Source organism: Astatotilapia calliptera, chromosome 20 (assembly GCF_900246225.1).
Source record: "Astatotilapia calliptera chromosome 20, fAstCal1.2, whole genome shotgun sequence".
In the NCBI taxonomy this organism is placed as follows: Eukaryota; Metazoa; Chordata; class Actinopteri; order Cichliformes; family Cichlidae; genus Astatotilapia; species Astatotilapia calliptera.
The window spans coordinates 5,248,381-5,267,256 of NC_039321.1; the positions used below are offsets into that span (position 1 = coordinate 5,248,381).

The window sequence follows — 18,876 nt, forward strand, 5'->3', positions numbered from 1 at the left end:
TAATGCCACTATTCATTCACTCTCACATTCACACACTGGTGGAGGCAAGCTACAGTTGTAGCCACAGCTGCCTTGGGGCAGACTGACAGAGGCGGGGCTGCCATATCGCACCGTCGGCCCCTTTGGTCATCACCAGTAGGCGGTAGGTGAAGGACACAACGACCAAGACAGACAGAGCTGGGGATTGAACCGGCAACCTTCCGGGTACAAGATGAGCTGTGATACCTTGCTTGGCAGTTTCCAAGGCCTTAGGTATGGGCAGCTTGCTGTATTTCTTAGCACCCCTTTCTTCATTGCATCTTTCCGCAGCTCTGATAATTGGCTGACTTCCCTCCGTGCTACCGTGATCCTGGCTCCTTCTCCATGGAGGGAACTGCTGGCTGTTCATCTTGTAGCCAAGCATCTCCGTGACCACTGCTACCATGGTGTAGATCAGCTGGTTAGTTCCCATGATGGTCTCTGTAGAGATTGTCCGTAACGCTGCATTCACATCATCTAGTAGACCTTCAGAGGGTAGTCTTGGTACCTGGCTACGGAGGGTCCAGGTACCAAGTGTGACCTGATCTTTCAGGTCACACTCAACGCTCCTTGTGTCAAACTTTGATGTCTTGGCTCACTTTTGCTGTAGCATGTGTGTTGTATATATCATCAATCTTCAGTTGTGATAGCAGTTTGTTTTGTTTTTTTTTCCAGAATGTTGGAACGCTGGGCCACTAATTGTTTGGATGTTGGATATTGAAGATTCCATAGGTCCCACATCCTCTTCAAGATGCTCCAAAGGCGTATAATGTTACCACGATGTTATCCAGAGCGAGAGAGATATACATAAAGCCCATTTTTCAGGCTCATTGTTGGTGTTTTGGTAACTACCATGTAGGCAGTTGAAACCAGAAGTGTATAAAATTCTAGTATTTCGCTCACTAAAGCTGAAGCACAGTTATTTGGAGCTTAAAATAATGGGAAAAACACTGAAAAAGCCCCATCAGCTGAGGTGATTGGTTGTGTTTGGACACCTGTTAATCTTACAATACTCAGTCAGTAACCATCCTAAGAAAAATGAGGTTGCATATGGGCTATACAGTCAAACGTTTGCAGATATAAAGTGATAAATCTGCAAGTGAAAATGTCTTGGATTAGAGTTGCAAGCAGTGCGAGTAAATGGTTACCCTGGAGGTAGTTTGTTAGTATTTTGCAGGTCAGAATAATCAGATAAAGCATAGGTGTTGACATTAGAGCTGTTCTTAGATAATGTGATGAAGGTCAGGGGCTGCTTTTTGTCTCACTGTTTCCAAAAGATGTGTTTCTGCTGACTGGTTCCTTCCTGTTTCATCAGCAGAGATCAAATCTGCTGACTGGTTCCTCCTTGTTTCACCAGAAAACCGAAGGGGGGCCCAGTCAACAGGATGGGCACAGAAAGACAGAAAGAGGGAGCAGTTGAAGGGTCAGTAAGCAACAAAGTGCTGACCACCCCCAGAGACAGTAGGAACGTTGAGTCCAGAGAACAGATCCCATTAATCAGTGTGAATCGTGGCCAAAACAAACCTTCCTGCATTCTCCCCATATATTGCTGACCTTGGTTTAGCCCCAACTGTGAGGCCATGGCTTATCCGGGCTCACTCATCACGTGCACTGTCCTCCACCATCCCTCAAGACCAATCTTAACTTTCTTTTGTCCCAGTACTTCAGTCATTAAATCACCTGATGCATAACCACAGAGATGAAGCCAAGCTCGCTTTTAAGAGTGTTAAAATGTTGTGATGATGAGGATGTGTGCTTCTCTAGATTAAAGAGCCTCCTTCCTCAGTGAGGCTGGGGTGGCCCAGGGCTCCCACCTTGCTCTACACTCGGCAAATCGCAGCACAGAGTACGGCTTCCTGGCATTGTTCTCTGCTATGTGGGCCCTCTTTATACTATTTCTTCTTACTGGCATCATACTTACAGGATCATGTGAGATAACTAACAAATGCATCCTCCCCCTCCATCACTCAGTCACTGCAAACCTTTTAACCACTTAAGCCAAGGCTGTTGAACAAGATTCTGCCTGCTCGACTTTGTTGTATTTTTTGATTATTGCTGGAAGGCCAGTTCAGCAGTCTTCTACTACAAAAGTATGCTCTACATGTAGTCTAGCATTGTCTTGCTGAAATACACAAGGCATTCAGTCAATCTGTGTGTCCCTGCCTCCACTCTGTGTCTTCACCACAGCCATTTCCATGATTTTCACGAAACCATTTATATCCTTAACATCAGACCTAACCAACACCGCCGCCGTTCCCTTCATGTACATGTACATTGAAGTGTGCTGTCTTACCTCTGGACACTCACTTCATCCAACTTCCTCCAGAGTTTGTCTTTCACTTCTGACATCCAACCTGTGGGGCATAGGGACTGACAACATTTAACGTAACTCTTCAGTTTCTAGCTTTAAACTCATTCTTTTCTGACACCCTCTTCATCTCCACAACACTATTCTCATGCCATTCCTTCAAGGTTAGGGTTATTCCATTTCTCTGTCTACACCACTGGTGTTAAACTCCAGTCCTCAAGGGCCGGTGTCCTGAAACTTTTCCATGTGTCCCTGCTGCAACACACATGAATAAAATTAGCAGGTCATTAGCAAAACTCTAGAATTTGACTGAATGCTGAGGTGGCATTTTGCCCATTTGATTCATGTCACAGCAGCTCATGATTTATTGAACATGGTGCAATAAAACTACTTTTAGAAGGGTTTTCTAAATCCTTACATTTACCTCAGTAGGGTTAGGGGTTCCCATCTAAGGATACAGTCAGGTTCTACTATGAACTACTAATTTATGCAGGTGTGTTGCAGCAGGGACACATGGAAAAGTTTCAGGACACCGGCCCTCGAGGACTGGAGTTTAACACTCCTGGTCTACACCATTGCAGAGCAGCTTGAATCCACCTTGAGTCCTCCGTCCTTGCTTCCCTTCCAGCTGGTAAAAAACGAATCGTGACCATTCTAAATAACAGGCATCCAATACTAACTTTTGTCCTTGTTTCTTGTGCATAGCGATTTCTTTTGGTTATATTATATATTCTATATAATGACATATTCTTCACAATTTTATGTTGAAGGACATTATTCCAAATGCATAAAACGATGCAGGACTTGCAGACAGACAGGTAAATAAAAATCTGAGCTCTTTGTTAGGAGTCTAAAGTTTGTAAGAAGTCTAAAAGAAACAAAATCCAAACTTGGAAACTGGAGCATGATGCATACAAAGGAACAAACACAGGCAAGATAAATAAATGCTTAGACGAAGGATAAAAGGAAATTGAGACCATGTATACATATACACACAAATAGACTAATCAGGGGCAGTGGAAACGCATGGGGAGCAAAACACACCTGAACTTAATCAAGGTAAGAAGACAAGAAGCCGGAGTACATGAGACACATGACTGACAAAATGAAACCGAACAGAAAGGATTCAAACAGGGAAACAAACATCTAATACAAACACAGGGACTTGACAACAAGAAAGCACAGAGACTAGACACAAAAACAATTCAAACAAAACAAAAATGATTCCAGAAACAAGTCAACAAAAACTCAACATACAATAATAATCCAAACTTGAAGAGTTAACAAAGAAAACCAGACTTAAAAACTCAAAAATAAACAGAAAACTTGAAATGAGCCCAAAGAATCTCAGACCATGAAAATAAAGGAGATGTTGAAATGTTAGAAACATTATCAGCTGCGACATTGCACCATCATTGGTCTACTGTAGCAAAATAACCAGACTTTACTGCAACAATGTAGTACTGTTATGTGTAATACAACATATATATGATGATTTATTATTATCTTATGACAGCTTATCAAATTCGAGGTAACCCAGATGCTACCTGCAAGCTGATGTCTGACCTTTGACCTATGGTCCTGAAGCATTACATACTAAAATGGTATATTTTATTATCTTTACCCATGTGTTTGGGGCAGAATTGGCCGAAATCTTTGGCTTCTATGAGCTGTAAAAACTTTATGGCATCATTTCATTTTCATTGTGTCTCATTGAAAAAATAAAAAAGCGTGTTGTGCAGCTCTCTACGTGCATCTTCATATGGTTCTTTTTGACATTTTTTTTCCACTGTCAACTTTGACCTTGGGTACTAACAATAAAGGTCGAGGTTAAATACTTAGCCAACCTGGGTACTCATATCCCCGGAGGCCTAGTATATTGTTGTGAAGTAAAGTAAGTTTTTCATAAAAATTTGTGGGTAATAAAATGTTTTAATTGATTTTTTTCACATTTGGTGCGACTTTAATCCAATCTACTATCACACAACATAAAAACATATCTAAAAAGAAACTATGGATGCTGGACAGACAGACAAGCAACCAGAACCGATTACGTTCTCCCTTCAGGGGGAGAATTACAGTTATTCTCTCTTACAGAACAGCCTTTAAACTACCAGTGGTAAGCCCATAATATTTGAACAATGATGCATTATGTTTTGCAATTTCGCCCCTGTACACCACCACAGTGGATCTCAAATCAGACAGACACGATGTGATTCAGGTGCAGACATCCAACTTTAATTAAAAGGGGTTTAATAGAACCCACTTTTATTCTACTAGTAGAACCTTTGCATTATTCACAGCTTAATCTGTTTTTTTTAATGTAATTTAATAACAATCAGCTTTCAACAGCAAATTTGAATTTTTTTAGATTAAAACTGTACATTGAATTCTCATTTTTATATACTTATATGGGTTTACTTGAATGGAAGACAGCTGTGATTTGTCGAGGGTGTGAACTTTACAAAGGGAACTTGGGTCACTGAGAAACTTGAGTTTCATTATTGCACATTTCTAGCAATAATTACTTTTGGAAATCCTCCTTATATAACTTCTCTATTCATGCGCAATACATTATTTCTTTATTTAAATTATTGTATCACTAGCTTTGTGGCTGTCTCTGTACTTCAGTTGTCCTACTCAGTGCTCACTGAGGATGCCATAGCTGTATGTGTGTGTGTGTGTTTGTTTATGGGAAATGGGAGGGTAGAAACTCCTGTTCAATTGCCCACATAGTCCTGAGCAGCAGAGCTGAAAAGGCACATCTCCCATCTGCAGACTTCACACAGAAGATTCTCCACTAGACGATAAGGTCTCAGGAGTGACCTTCCCCATTCAGCTCCTGTGTACGCTGCCACCGCCACTGAGGTACGAGAAAACTCAGTCATTTTCAAGGTTGTTAAACCCCACTTTACCTTTAGTCTAGATCTTAAAGGGAAACACTTTATACATCTATCTGTTGTCAGGTGTGGAAAATCATGTTATTGTTTTTACATAGAAATATATTTTTACACAGAAATATAGATAGAGATCGTCAGTTGTTAGGTTGCATTTAGGTGTAGGTGATTTTGAAGAGATTGGAGGCTTCAAAATCTGACACTTGCAAGTCTGAAGAGGTCAGAGATCCAGCAACACTCTGTTGTGTAATGCTTTACCAGCGTGTTTCAGATTGTGTTGATTTATTTATGCAAGTTTCTGGAGTTTTGACCTCTTTGGATTTTTTTTTAGATAGAAGAATGTGTGAAATGAAAAGCACTTTTTTTTCTTTTTCACTGTTATAGACGTGCAAAGTTGAATCTGTTGAAATCATCTCCAGGAAAAATAAGCTATTAATTGGGCATTTTCTGTTGGTGTAAAGGCAAGCTTGTCAGTAGTTTCAGGTTGCAATTTGGGAAAATGTGGGAGGCTGATTTGGATGAGAATAGTAAAGTAAAGGCACTGTGGACAAATTCACCTTCCTCCAAGATGCATGGAGGTGAGGATAAAATCTAAAGGTGTCAAAACTTGTGCAACACTTCTTGCAGAAAGATCAATTTCATGGTTTTTATTGTACATAGCATGAGTGTTTCTGAGTTTTTGACTTCGTTTCAGCTTAGTGAGAAAGAAGAATGCTTGGAATGGAAACCGTCTGTGTTTTAGATGTGCAGAGTTATATATGTGGAGCGTTGTGAATGAAAAACATGCTATAAATCTGAATTCTAAACATATCCATGCTTGCATTCACCTCAACGCGAGGCACTCCTGCTCTGAACTGAACACTGTAGGTTGTGAAATAGTTTTCTAATAACCTGCTGGGCTTTTTGTATTCACCTCTCAAAAACATTTTGAGTAAACCACCTCCTCCTCCTCCTGTGCCCCTCTTATGCAACGTCTTAAAACATAATCAGATTAACCTCAAAATAAATTTAAACCCTGTCAGGATATGAAACGCTTTCCTTTGCTTTTTCACTCCAGAACATGACCATTTTCAACCACTCGCTTGACTACTTGAACGGCACGCCATGGTTCGTCTTCGACTGCACCCTCCAGCTCAACACGAACTCCCGGCGCATCGCCCTCTTCCTGATGTACCTTTTCATCTTCATGGTGGGCCTGATGGAGAACACGCTGGTCGTCTGGGTCAACTGGCGCCGAAGGCATTCCTCCAATGCGGTCCTCTTCTGCATCATCAACGTGAGCCTGTCGGACCTGATGGTGATTGTGATCCTTCCTTTCTTCATGATGGAGGTGACCATGGACCAGGTCTGGCTGTGGGGTCGCTTCCTCTGCAAGGTCACCCACCTCATCTACGTGATCAACTTCTACAGCAGCTCCTTCTTCCTGGCCTTCATGACCCTCGAACGCTATTTCTCACTGTCAAGACCGTCATCATCAAGCTTCTTCCCTGCGGGAGGCCGGAAGCGGTGGGTGGTCTGTGGGGGCCTCTGGGGGCTCTCCTTGTTTCTGGCTCTGTTAGAGAACGTCCATGTGAATCTTCTGGAGTGGGAAGAGCCAGGTTGTTACATGCTGCCTGAATACAACTATACCGAATGGTTCGTCACTGTGTCTTTCTTGTGCCTGGTTTTCCAGTTCCTGGTCCCCGCTGCTGTCATCATTACCTGCAATGTGCTGATTGCTCGTACAGCCAACAGGGCAACGGATGTGCAGAACCGACGGGATGTTTGGCTGGTGCACGTATACTCCCTTGTGTTTGTAATGTGCTGGCTCCCCTACCACTTGGTCATGTTCTTGATGATAATAGATGACCTTGAGCCCTATGTATTCAGCTGCAACACGGTGGAAGTGCTCTACTTTTCTTTCAGCGTGGTGCAGACCATTTCGCTTTTGCACTGTGTTGCCAACCCCTTCCTCTACAACTTCCTCAGCAAGAGCTTTCGGAACAACCTGATCAACACCATGTTGAACTACATTCCCAGAGAGGGGACTGCAGAACAGGTGGGACCCAGAGCCAACGCCAAAACTGCAAATGAGGGCGGTAGAGACCCGGGGAAGCGGAGTAACGCCAGCACCAGCCATTCTGATGTTGGATCATAAGATGAAGCTGAGCTAAGGATCAAGTAAGCTCCAGTCGCGGTATATTTGACTGAACTAAATTCAGCCCTGTTGCTTCCAAGTATCACAGGCATCGATCGGGCTCATACCTTCCTCTCATAGTCCACTTCCTGTTTTGTTAAGCATGTACCTGATCAGTTTCACACACAGGAGGGCAGGAAATGTTTGATGTCTTCCTGCAAAGCTGCTCAACTCACACAGGAACTCATGGCACAGTGAATGTTCCAGGAATTCGTGTCAACAAAATGTGCTGCAGTGCCCCACAGGAGAAATCCTCATATCAGTATACACAAATGCAAATGTGAAAATGTAACTGTTTAATTGCATAAAATCAAAGCTTAATGTTACTAAATGCTTATTTATCTGGATGCTGATGTAGTCATACCTGTAAAAAAACAAAACAAAACAAAAAAACAATAAAACTCCCTTAAACGCTGGTGGTTTCGATCCAAGCTGGAAAAGCTGAGTTGGCTTTTGTAAGATGATTTGATGATGACAAAGCACAGCCACTCATTTGGAAACTTGTTTATTTTAACAAGGAAATTTGCCTTTCTTGCAGATGGCTTGTCCTTTCTGCCCATCTTTATTACATTTACTTCCGTTTCTGGAATGTTTCATGTTCAACAGGTTAAACAATAAGAAGGCAGGGGGGGAAAAAAGAAGCGGGGTCTGTGTGTCCACAAACGGCACAATAACAGGAAGAGACCAGGCTTTGCAAGGGCAAAGGTCTGAGCTGCTGGAAACAGGGGAAGCAGATTTCTGCAGATTCATCACTGAATTTCTGATGATGGAGCAGCTCATCCAACAGATAAAAAAATAACAATAATTCAGAGGTGATAACAGTCTTCCTAGAGGCATTTATTGCAAAAACAATATTAAAAAAAACATATAAACATATTTAGCTTTAGAAATAGACAACGAAAGGCATAAAAATAATAAATAGTTGCTGTCATAAATATGAGGTAAGACACAAAAATCGCACAGAAATGTGTAAATGGGCACTTCAATGTCACATTTCTACAGCACAACATACGTCACACGCTCTAAACAAGTCAGTATAGCTTGTGTTTAAAATGGAATTAGTCTGTGTAAGTTCAAACGCACACCATTATGTTTCAAAGACAAAAATATTCTCTACTGTGGATTTGTTTTATCTGAGTGAAACATGCACCATAAGAACAGACTAAATAAAATTGTAGGGTTTTAAAACCGTGACTGCAAATAGAATTAGTATGCTACAAACGGCATGCTACTTCAATATGCAATCAGTGTAATTACTCTGTAATTACAATCACTGACATCAAAAACCTATCCTGATATTACAGTAGATAAAATCTGCTGCATAATACAGCTGCCTTCTTTCACCTGCTAACATCAGGATACACTGCCACCAAGTGGCTTCTTCTTATCTTAGTTCAAACACACCAAACCTGCAGTTTGAACGGCATCTAACAGAAAAAAATATGGCGACCGCATTATAAAAATCCAGGTAAACGCTCAGGCGATCAACAGATACAGAAATAATCAGATGTAAGTGAAAAATAATCTATTTCTTTACTTCTATAAAAATACTAATTTTGTGTTTTAAAACAGTGATTCCCAGCTTTAAAAATTTTTTTTCTGGCCTATATCAAAAAAAGAAAAGAGAAAAAAAAGAGAGGTTGATGCTAGAGTTCTCGGAGGCCTTTTTAAGGGGGGGGGAAGATCTCCTCAAAAACCAGCTGTAAGCAGCAGGGTTGCATCCTCCTGCAGAAATGTGCCTGTCAGCATAGGAGCATCACTGCGATGACTCGCTTCAAGCAATGAACCTCCAGTTTGCACAGGGATGGTTTCAACCATACAGTTTTACATTACTAACCACATCTATGGCCAGAAGCTCTGGCTAATGACTGAAATAGGCTGCTTCTAACAGGTGTCTGGGTGAGGAGCTTGGTCATTAGGGAGGGACGACTCCTCCACGTCAGTGTCTCCCAGGATGAGCTGGAGGAGACGGCTGAGAACAGGGAAATCTGAGTATATCTGCTTAGAGTGCTGCACCTGCAACCTGGACCAAGCCACTGAGGGATGGAATTTCTGCCCTTTACGGCTCAAAAAGGGTATATCTTCTCATACTTATATTGTGAATGATTAAAAGTGTCCCCACTTTTTTTTTTTTTTTACATATTTACTAAAACTCAAAAAAAATTCTTCACATGTATTGGATTTTAGGGAATCAGTCGCCATTTACAACACACATCACGAACACAACCAATAGATACTGCAGCTGACTTTATCCTTGTTGCCTTGACTCCTCTCTCCTCTGCTTGGATCTCTGGTGGAAGGGACCAGACGGAAGGAGAGGATGCAAGGATGTAGAAACTAAGAAATGAGAAAGGGGGGATGGAGTTGGCCAGTGGGGGTGAGGTAGCTGGGAAGACTTTGTTAATTAAAAGTCTAGGGAGATGATTCTTCCAGCTGTTTTACTCCCAAAGTAGCATCCTTCTCTGTTAAAGTTGTTGGGGAGACTCATTTATGTGCTGACTGGACTCCTGTACTGGGTGCTAACTTACACACACACCCATAATACTCCAAAAACTGTTCATTTTGTTTTAGTCAAGTTTAAATAGTGTTAAAAATTCATTTTATACAGTTATCAGTCAGTTAGTGTGCACTTCCAGCAAGAGTTGACAGTTTTTGAGGCCAGTTTTGCGCTTTTTACATTTACCCGTAGCATTTTTATTAAAACTATTGTCATCATTTTAGCTCAAATAATCGTAGTCGTATATACTGATAATTTATTAATGTAATACAACCATATTTTAGCCTTTTCATGCACTATGTTCAGCTATTTTAACTAAGATTTTAAAAGGCTTTACCTTACAATAAAGGCACTTACTGCTACATAAATACATCTTAAGTGAACTGTTTTGAATTAACTAGTTGTTGTTGTGTTAGTGCAGACAGCTTTTCTATTATCGATTTGTAATTTCTAATTTTTTTTCTAAATTCATTTAAGTAAAATTTGGACTTACACAAAGAAGACACCGCTCAAATCGCGATGTCATTATTACGTGAAACCCCAGAGCCCCTCAAAAACCTGCTACGTGCCCCTCAGTGTGACTCGTACCGCTCTCTGTTTGGGAATCAATGCTTTAAAACACTGTGGAAAGAAAATAATACATTTATGAAAATATTTCGTGTTTGTCTACTTTTCTACATTGAGGTAATTGCAGTGTAATTACACTGTAATTACAATCACATATTAAGACAATCATTTTGATGATGCTACTTTTTTTTTTTTTTTTTTTTTAAACAGACTCAGTCAAGAATCTGACCAGTGCAAATGGTCTTTAGTAGGAGAATCGTCCATCTTTAATCCATAGTAATGGCTAGTTTTAGAGTTTTTAGGTTTTGTTCTTATGTAGTTCTGGTTCCATTTGTGTGTTTGAGAAAGTTAGCTGGACAAAATAAGCAATACTGAGATCTTTTACAATAATTTAGAGACTACGTGATTAACTAAAAACATTAGAAAAATCACTGCACTGGGCTAATAACAGTGTTTATAATAATATTTCAGCCAAAGCATCTTGTGCCAGGAAATGAAAAAAATCCTCCAAATAAAAACAAGAATGGAAACTTCTAGCGCTTCTGACTTTTTTTTAAACAGTTAGCCGGCATTAAATTGATGTAACAAGACAGATGTGCATGAGTCATCGGTAAATGTCCTATCTGTTGATAGGTGCTAACTGATGTTGGTGCATCAGTTAGCTAAAGCTCTAGTCTACTATCAGCAGCTTGTGGTCCACGACAACCAGACACAGAGGAGGCGTCAGGGAGGAAACGAGGAGCTGATCAGGTGTCCACAGTGGGCAGCGGTTCTTTAGAGTGATCATTGTACATGAAGGTCTGCTCGATGTTGAAGTCCGGCGGTAAGTGGTCCTTGTGGAGCTCCATGTGTGACGACACCAGCTTCAGCGTGGAGAAGTAAAGGCCGCAGACGGTGCAGCGGTACATCAGGGCGCCGGCGTGCGTCTTCAGGTGGCAGATCATGGTGGAGCGCCCCCTGAAGAAGCGCAGACACACTTTACACTGGTAGGGTTTCTCCCCGGTGTGGATACGGAGGTGGTAGGTGAACTCCCCCGAGTGAGCGAAACGTTTACCACAGTAGCGACACCGGTACCACTTCCCACGCACCCCTGCAGGTCCGACACCGCTGTCCTGACTGGAGCTTCCGTTCGTCAGGACTCCAGAGGACACGCCGTGCATCGGCCCTTGAAAAAACTTGTCTGACACGCTGATGCCCATTCCCAAACCCAAACCGAAGTTGCTCATTTTAACGAGCCCGCTGACGTCCCGTGACGAGGAGGAGGAGCAGGAAGACGGCGGGCACTCCAGAGACTGATCCGCTTTACGTTTCCCTAACCACCCCTGGCCGCCAGCGGTTCCTCCGCTCCCCGTGGAGTCGCTGGTGTGCAGACTGAGGTGGTACTGAAACGCAGAGGACGAGCGAAACGTCTGCGGGCACAGGAAGCAATGCAGCTCCTCCGCTCCTCCTCCACTGCCACCTCCATCTGCTTTGACTCCGTAAGCCCTCAGCGCCGACTGCTCTCTCTCCTTAGCTGCCGCCTCCTCAGCGTGCACAGCCATGTGTCTGTCCAGCAGGGCGCGCTCTACAAAGCAGCGGGCGCAGTGCGGGCAGGTGAAGACGGGCAGGGAGAGGTGGGCGAGGGCGTGCCACAGTAGGGAGCACAGGGACAGCTGGGGGAGGTGACACACGCCACAGCTCAGGCTCTGGGGGCACACGTGGCTCAGCAGGTGGTCTTTGAGAGTCTGAGGAGGAGAGAAACACAAAACTAAAAGTTGAGGAGCCTCACTGAGGAAGCAGGTGTGTAGCAGGGGGACTCCTCATTCTTATTTCCTGCTCATGTTTGCCACCAAACCGGTTGTCAGGCATTGTTCATACAAACATCAGACTTCCTGTGGGTTTCACTGTGAACTCAAGTCTCACTTTTGTGCTTCTTAGACACACCTGGTCCTTGCGTTATTTACAAAGTAAACGCTTCAGTTAACCTTAAAGTGAACCACAGTGAGCTCATTCATGACACAGTTTAATGAACGAGAGCTCGACAGCATGTTGTGGCTCACAGAAAGAGCCTACAAAGGCCAACGCAACATTTGGGGCTTTTTATCTTAATAATTTGTGAATAAAACAAAAGAACCGCTTTTTAATGAACTGCCCGACTTCATTTCAGTTCATGGAGATAGAAATGGCTGTAATTTCTTAACGATTAATGTAAAAATCAAGTCCGCATTTATCATAACTAAATAGTGTCTGTTTACATATGGAGCCATTTATGTATCAAGCAATCGTTTAAAGTGTCTGACTTATGTCAAAAACACTCCATAAATATCCACTAACCTGGAAGTCCTTGCTGAGGGATTTGGTGCATACAGCACACTGCAGCTCTTGGCTGTGGCTGCTGTTGGTCAGCGCCCCCTGTGGGATGGTGTAACTGGATGCTGTCTGGCGGTGGTGCCGCAGCAGTTTCTTTTGACTGCAGAACTGCAAGTGGCACATGTCACAGGTGAAGAGCTGCACTCCCACATGGGTGAAGGAGTGGGCGATGCCCGCAGCACGGTCTGGAAAAGAGGCTCCGCACACCCTGCAGAGCCCCAGCTCCGTCAGGTGCGTCTCACCGTGTCTTCTGATGGCAGCTGGATCTGCTGGGAGTGCCACTGTGCAAGCTTTACATGTCACCGTGCTTCCTGTCACCTGGAGGAGCAAAGACCATTATTTCCTATGTGGAAAAAAAATACGACCCATCCCTGTGTCCTCTGAAGGTCTGTAGCTCAGAAAACGTTCAGAGCACGATGTCAAATCTTGGTCGCTTCATTAGAAATACAAACATTACAGAACTTCAGCTGATTTGATTTTATACAGAATGACTTTTTACATGAACTACTCTACTGCTCACAAACAGAAACATTACCTGGCTACTCGCATTCCCTCCATCTCCATTCTCCACACACACAAGGTCATCTTCATCCTCGTCCTCCTCCTCTCCCTCCTCCATGAAGTTCTCATCATCGCTCAGCTCGATGATCTCTCCTGCCAACTGTCTCCACTGCTCTTCCTCTGTTCCCTCCACTGCTCCATTACCTTGCAGAGCCTCCCTCTCCTCCTCAGTGTCTCCTTCCTCCACTTCCCCAAACATCAGCCTGCTGTCCTGCTGCACGTCGACGACGCCACCTTCCACCGCTGCCACCTGAAGGCTGCCTGGAGACTCTCCTGAGGATGATGTCGGGGCGCAGGCTTCAGCGCCAAGCTGAGCTGAAGAGTCAGGGAGGGAGCAAGACTCAGACGTAACAGGGTTGCTGCTCCGGGACAAAGAGTCGCCCGCGCTCTCAGAAACCATTTGACCATCTGTGTCACCGTCCTCACAGCAGCCTCCCGCCTCCCCATCGTTCAGCCCGTGTTCGGTCTTCAGCTGGAGCACAGGTCCCACAGGCTGCAAGCCGTCAGCCTGAAGGGAAAGGCTGCTGCTGCTGGTGGTTAAAGGCGGTCCTCCTGGTAACTGATGATCTGCTCCCATCTGCCCGTAGCCGATATGTGACTGGACATCTTCTGCCTTTAGGTCCAGAGACAGAGGCCCGGCTTGAACTTCGCGGCCTGACCTGCCCATCCTGATTTGGAAAAGAGGGGAGGGAGCAGCAGCAGGAGTCGGGGCAGCAGACGGGCCAGCCGATGAAGACAGAGAGGAGCAGGAGGCGGCGGAGGAGCACACAGACGGCACAGAAGCTGCACTAACTGCAACCACTGTGGGTGGAGCGGCCACCATGCTGGAGTCCAGGGTGACATCACCGGGACTGCTGACATTGCAGTTTGCAGACACAGAAGCCTGCAGGTCAGGGAAGGTAGCGTGACAAGCCTTCACCAGTTCACTGACCCCGAGCCGCTCGGCCAGCTCGTACAGGACCCCGACATCTATGAGATCAGTCACTATCTCCCCGGTGTAGACAAATGTCAGCACTTTCTCAAAGTTAGCTGGGGAGATAAACTCCAAAGAGAAGGCGGCGCTGGACGCGGTGGGAGTTCTAGTGAACAAGTTGCGAAAGTACGTCCCGGCGCAGGCCAGCACTGCACGGTGGGCTGCGAATGTCCGGTTGCCAACTTGCAGGAACACATCACAGTACTGACGTGATTGGCGGCAACGGTTAAGCTCAGAGAGAAGGCTGGCAGCGTGGCCGGGACACTGCAGCCGGATCCTCATCCCTGCCGCAGCTCCTAATGCACTACAATCCAACTGCAGGGAAGGAAATGCAGAATCATCAGAGCAGTACAGGGGACAAATATTCGGTGATTAGTCATCCATCTTTTGGTGGTAGATGGATCACTAATGAAAATGTATTCATACGCTGATGCAGTGAAAAGACACAAACAAACAACAAAAACAGCGTGATAATCCAGTTGTTAAATATATAGATAAAATGTGTTACTGCATGATAAAATATGTAAAGTGGCTGTCAAAAAGCAGTCCAGTATGTGGCAACCAGTTTTTCACTCCAGTTTTTATAAAACAGGTTTAACAACAGTTTAAATCTAAATTCTGAGTTTTCAGATTTAGAATCGGTTCAGTCTTCTCCGATCCACTCTGAGGTAAGCTGTATGAGGAAGTAATGAAAGAAATCCATTAATTGCACTCTGATACCATGATTCGCCATGGGAACAGGTAAATAAAGCCCCCATTGTGATCGAACAAACCGGGGGTTATGAATGCAAGGTCTGAGGGATCTTTCAGCAATGGTTTCTGGAGAACTGGTTTGTCAACAGGCTGTGATTTTATTACTGTTGATCTCTTATCTTAAACACAACCTGCTCCAGAGCAGCACAAGTTACCATGGTGACATAAGACGTGAACCACCATCATATCAAGTTAAACCTGAAGTTAGTTGGATGATTCATAGTACATTTCAACATGATAGTCAACATGTATGCATCTCCCATTCTGACTTTTATCTTGGACTCTCTGTCGGAAAGAAGGAATTTTAGCTCCTCCCTCGTTACAGAAACCTTATTCTGATTGGCCCCTCACTACAAACAGAAGGTTTGAACTGAAAAGGGGGGGGGGGGCTATTAAGGATACCCTTTCCCTGACATTACAGAGAGTCAAAAATAGAAAAAAAAAAGTTATTTTAAACGAACTGTTTATAGCAGTCTGAGCTCTTAGCTGGTACGGATTACTCTCATTGCTTGAAACTTTGGCCGTGTTTAACAGGAGCATTTATGTATGTTCTTTATTTATGCATGGCAGAAAATAAAGAAAAGCAGTATAGGTTCACTTTTATAAATAACAGAGGTATTATAAAAATGACAGTTTACTCCTTTAGATTCTATTTTTTAAGCATTTATGTTTTTGTATAAAGAAGCAGGATCTAACTGTTCTGCAGTAACAGATGTTGTAAATTAAATTTTCTTTTTTAAACGGTGTTAACGCGTTGTTTTTGCTGCTCTTTGTGTTTAAAGCACAATTACTCTTAATTTTCCGCAGTTTAAAAAGAAGCTAGAGGATCCCAGACAGTTTTTTCTCTATCGCAGACAATCCAGACACATTATGGTAACTCTACTCACCCAAACCAGAGGTTTTATTAAAAAATAATCCTCCTACTGTGAGCGCAGGCCCGCTCGTTGCTGTTACCATCACTCACCCATTGAGACGTGTCCGCCGGCGCTCAGAAATCCCCTTTTCCTTTTTGTTTTCATTCGGTCTGCACCGCTCAGGCACTCATTCTACATTTTAGAAGCCTTTGCTCTTATGGTCCATCCATCCGTCGCAGTTTGGTGACGCATGTCAACAAAGCTGAGCGGCGTTGCCCCCTGCAGGCCGGAGGCGTCACTGCAGGGAGGAGAATTCATCAAGTTTCAAGACCACTTGAAAAATGGCAAAAACTAAATAAATAAATCATATTTTGCATGGTTGGATGTTAACAAGGTTCCAAGTTGAGCTTCAACATGCAACAAGAAGAAATGGGAGTGAGACAAAACATTTTTTGATCATGCAATTTATTGAAAACAACACTTAAACTGAAACAGGCTGTTTTGACAGCTGATCAAAAGTTTAAGACCATATGCCTTTAAAAGGCCAATCTGTGCAAAAATATGGATTCATTGTCATTTTCTGTCAGGTAGTCACACTGCCATGGCAGTCTGATGGCAAAAGCAAAAAAAACCTTTCCCTTTTTGAACATGGTCAGGGGCCCGTTCTTCGTACCTCGCTAAGTAGGTTAGCCAGATTAGATTGTTGACGATTTCGCGTGATCCTGGATCAGTCGGTTCCCCGAAGCTCATCCGGGACTTGCTGCCATAGCAACAGAGCCGTAAGCGTAAACCTGCTCGGGAGCAGGTTTACTTTATGTAAACAGGATTAGATCGCGGCCACGCAGGTATGTCCGCTTCATTTATACGAAAGCAACAGCGATATTTTTCCACTGTTTCACCATAAATAAATATTATCAATGTAACTAAAGATAATGCAGCACTTGATCCTTTTATTGATTTCACACAGATACATACAGGTCATTTCCTAAAAAAGGGAAATGTACTATTAACATTCTATTACATGTATGTGATTATTACAGATGTAATTCATATTTCACAGTAGTAATTGCAAATTACTTTGTGTAATCAAGATGAGAGACCACGGCTATAAAAGCGAAGGTGGATTTGGGAAGCCTGTCGCAGCCATGTCCTGTCCGTATACGCGAGCAGCCCATTGCGGAAGGTGCAAGATTGATAAGGAGAGTTTTCAGAATTCAGCGTATATTGCGGGATAGACAGGATCCTTTAGCTCAGCGCGACAGTGTGCTCATTGAGAGATATCGATATTCCCGTGAGGGTATTATTTACTTAACCAACTTGTTGACGAGGGGGTGCAGGACCACCACCTGTCTTTTGTTCCTCTGCCCTTTTCTTGGTTGCTGTTATGAACAAACTAACAGAGTAACAGAGTATTACAGGCCAGTATTACCTTGCCAAGAGACGAAAAGCAATCTAAGAGATAAATATTACCATTCTGTAGAATACTCCTGTATTCCACCTTTACTTGTTCCCATGTTCTTGTGGGTCCTGTTGTGGCTCTAATGTGAAAGGGGATATAATATAACATATTATAATATAATATAATGCCATATGATATTGGACAATATAGTGTCATATGATAGATCTACCCTACCGCCTACTGGTGTTGGCCAGAGGGGCCGATGGCGCGATATGGCAGCCTGGCTACAACCGTAGCTGCCTCCACCAGTGTGTGAATGTGGGAGTGAATGAATAGTGGTATCGTAAAGCGCTTTGGGTGCCTTGGAAAGCGCTATATAAATCCAATCCATTATTATTATTATTATTAAATTACCTACGAGTTTGATTTGTCAGCAACTTTCTGCCAGCCCTCTCTCCTTGCTTTTGCAGCCTTTGCAGTGTTCTCTTGCGTTTTAATTAAACTCTGAAACTCCTGAAATCCCTCACTCAAGAGTTCTTGCTCTGCTGCCGGAAAATACCGAGCACGCCCCTTCGACATTTTCGCCGACCAATCAGCGGGTTGCCGATCAATGTTTCTACTATCGATGCGTAGCCCCTTTTACGACACCCAGTGATGTCACATTCCTGCGTCCAGCTGTAGTAATCGTCAACAGCAGGTGTGTTCGGGGAACCGGATTAGCGAGCTCACGGTTAGCGCGATGATTTGATCTTGGATGTGTCATTTGATCTTGGATGTAGTAAGCGACGTACGAAGAACGGGCCCCAGGTTGTTAAACTGCATAAGTGCGCCATTGCTGCTGAGGTGGGACGCAGCAAGGCAGTCATTTGGAATTTCCTAAATGATCCTGAGGTTTATGGAACAAAAAGTTAAGTGGAAGACCCAAGACAATTTCACCAGCACGGAGCCGGAGGATCCAATTGGCTGTCCATCTGGGCGATCCCCGACCCAAATTAAGACCCTTACTGGTGCTGACTGCAGCCCCACAACAATCAGATATAATCTGAGACAGAAGGGCTTCAAAAAAAAACCCCCCAAAAACCTCATCTCCTTGAACGCCACAGAACTGACTGTTTGGACTTTGCAAGAGAACACCAAACATAGGACATTGATCGAAGAAAGTTTTATTCTCTGATGAGAAAAAATTTAACCTTGATGGTCCTGATGGTTTCCAAAGTTACTGCCACGACAAGCAGATCCCACCTGAGATGTAACCATAATGGTCTGGGGTGCTTTTTCCTTCAGTGGAACAACGGAGATTCAGGAGGTGCAGGGACATCAAATCTCCACTGGCTGTGTGACCTCACATAAGTGTTGAAATCTCACAGCAGGACAGTTTCCAGTAGGGGCACCCTTAAGCACAAGGACTCCAAGAAGGCTGGATACTCTAAAGCAGGGGTGGGGCAACTCCAGGCCTTAAGGGCCGGTGTCCTGCAGGTTTTAGATGTGTCCTTGATCCAACAGCTCATTTAAATGGCTAAATCA

The 18,876-nt window shown here is 43.6% G+C and overlaps 2 protein-coding genes across 4 annotated transcripts; one reads left to right on the plus strand and one right to left on the minus strand.

Moving 5' to 3' along the window:
* The first annotated feature begins 4,747 nt into the window (after positions 1-4,747).
* Positions 4,748-7,841, plus strand: ackr5 (atypical chemokine receptor 5). 2 transcript variants are annotated; one of them, XM_026154504.1, is made up of 2 exons: positions 4,748-5,221; positions 6,281-7,841. In XM_026154504.1, exon 2 carries the CDS (start codon positions 6,284-6,286, stop codon positions 7,358-7,360), a length of 1,077 nt encoding a protein of 358 aa, XP_026010289.1. In that variant the 5' UTR covers positions 4,748-5,221; positions 6,281-6,283; the 3' UTR covers positions 7,361-7,841. The 2 variants fall into 2 exon arrangements, with proteins under 2 accessions (XP_026010289.1, XP_026010288.1); XM_026154503.1 differs by having other exon boundaries at positions 4,748-5,194.
* Positions 7,842-10,646: 2,805 nt separating this feature from the next.
* On the minus strand, positions 10,647-18,821 carry zbtb39 (zinc finger and BTB domain containing 39). Of its 2 annotated transcripts, none has more exons than XM_026154502.1 (5): positions 18,595-18,821; positions 16,064-16,251; positions 13,348-14,661; positions 12,777-13,130; positions 10,647-12,187 (listed from the first exon to the last, which is right to left on the minus strand). In XM_026154502.1, exons 3-5 carry the CDS (start codon positions 14,626-14,628, stop codon positions 11,210-11,212), a joined length of 2,613 nt encoding a protein of 870 aa, XP_026010287.1. In that variant the 5' UTR covers positions 14,629-14,661; positions 16,064-16,251; positions 18,595-18,821; the 3' UTR covers positions 10,647-11,209. The 2 variants fall into 2 exon arrangements, with proteins under 2 accessions (XP_026010287.1, XP_026010286.1); XM_026154501.1 differs by having other exon boundaries at positions 18,543-18,821.
* Between the last annotated feature and the right edge of the window lie 55 nt (positions 18,822-18,876).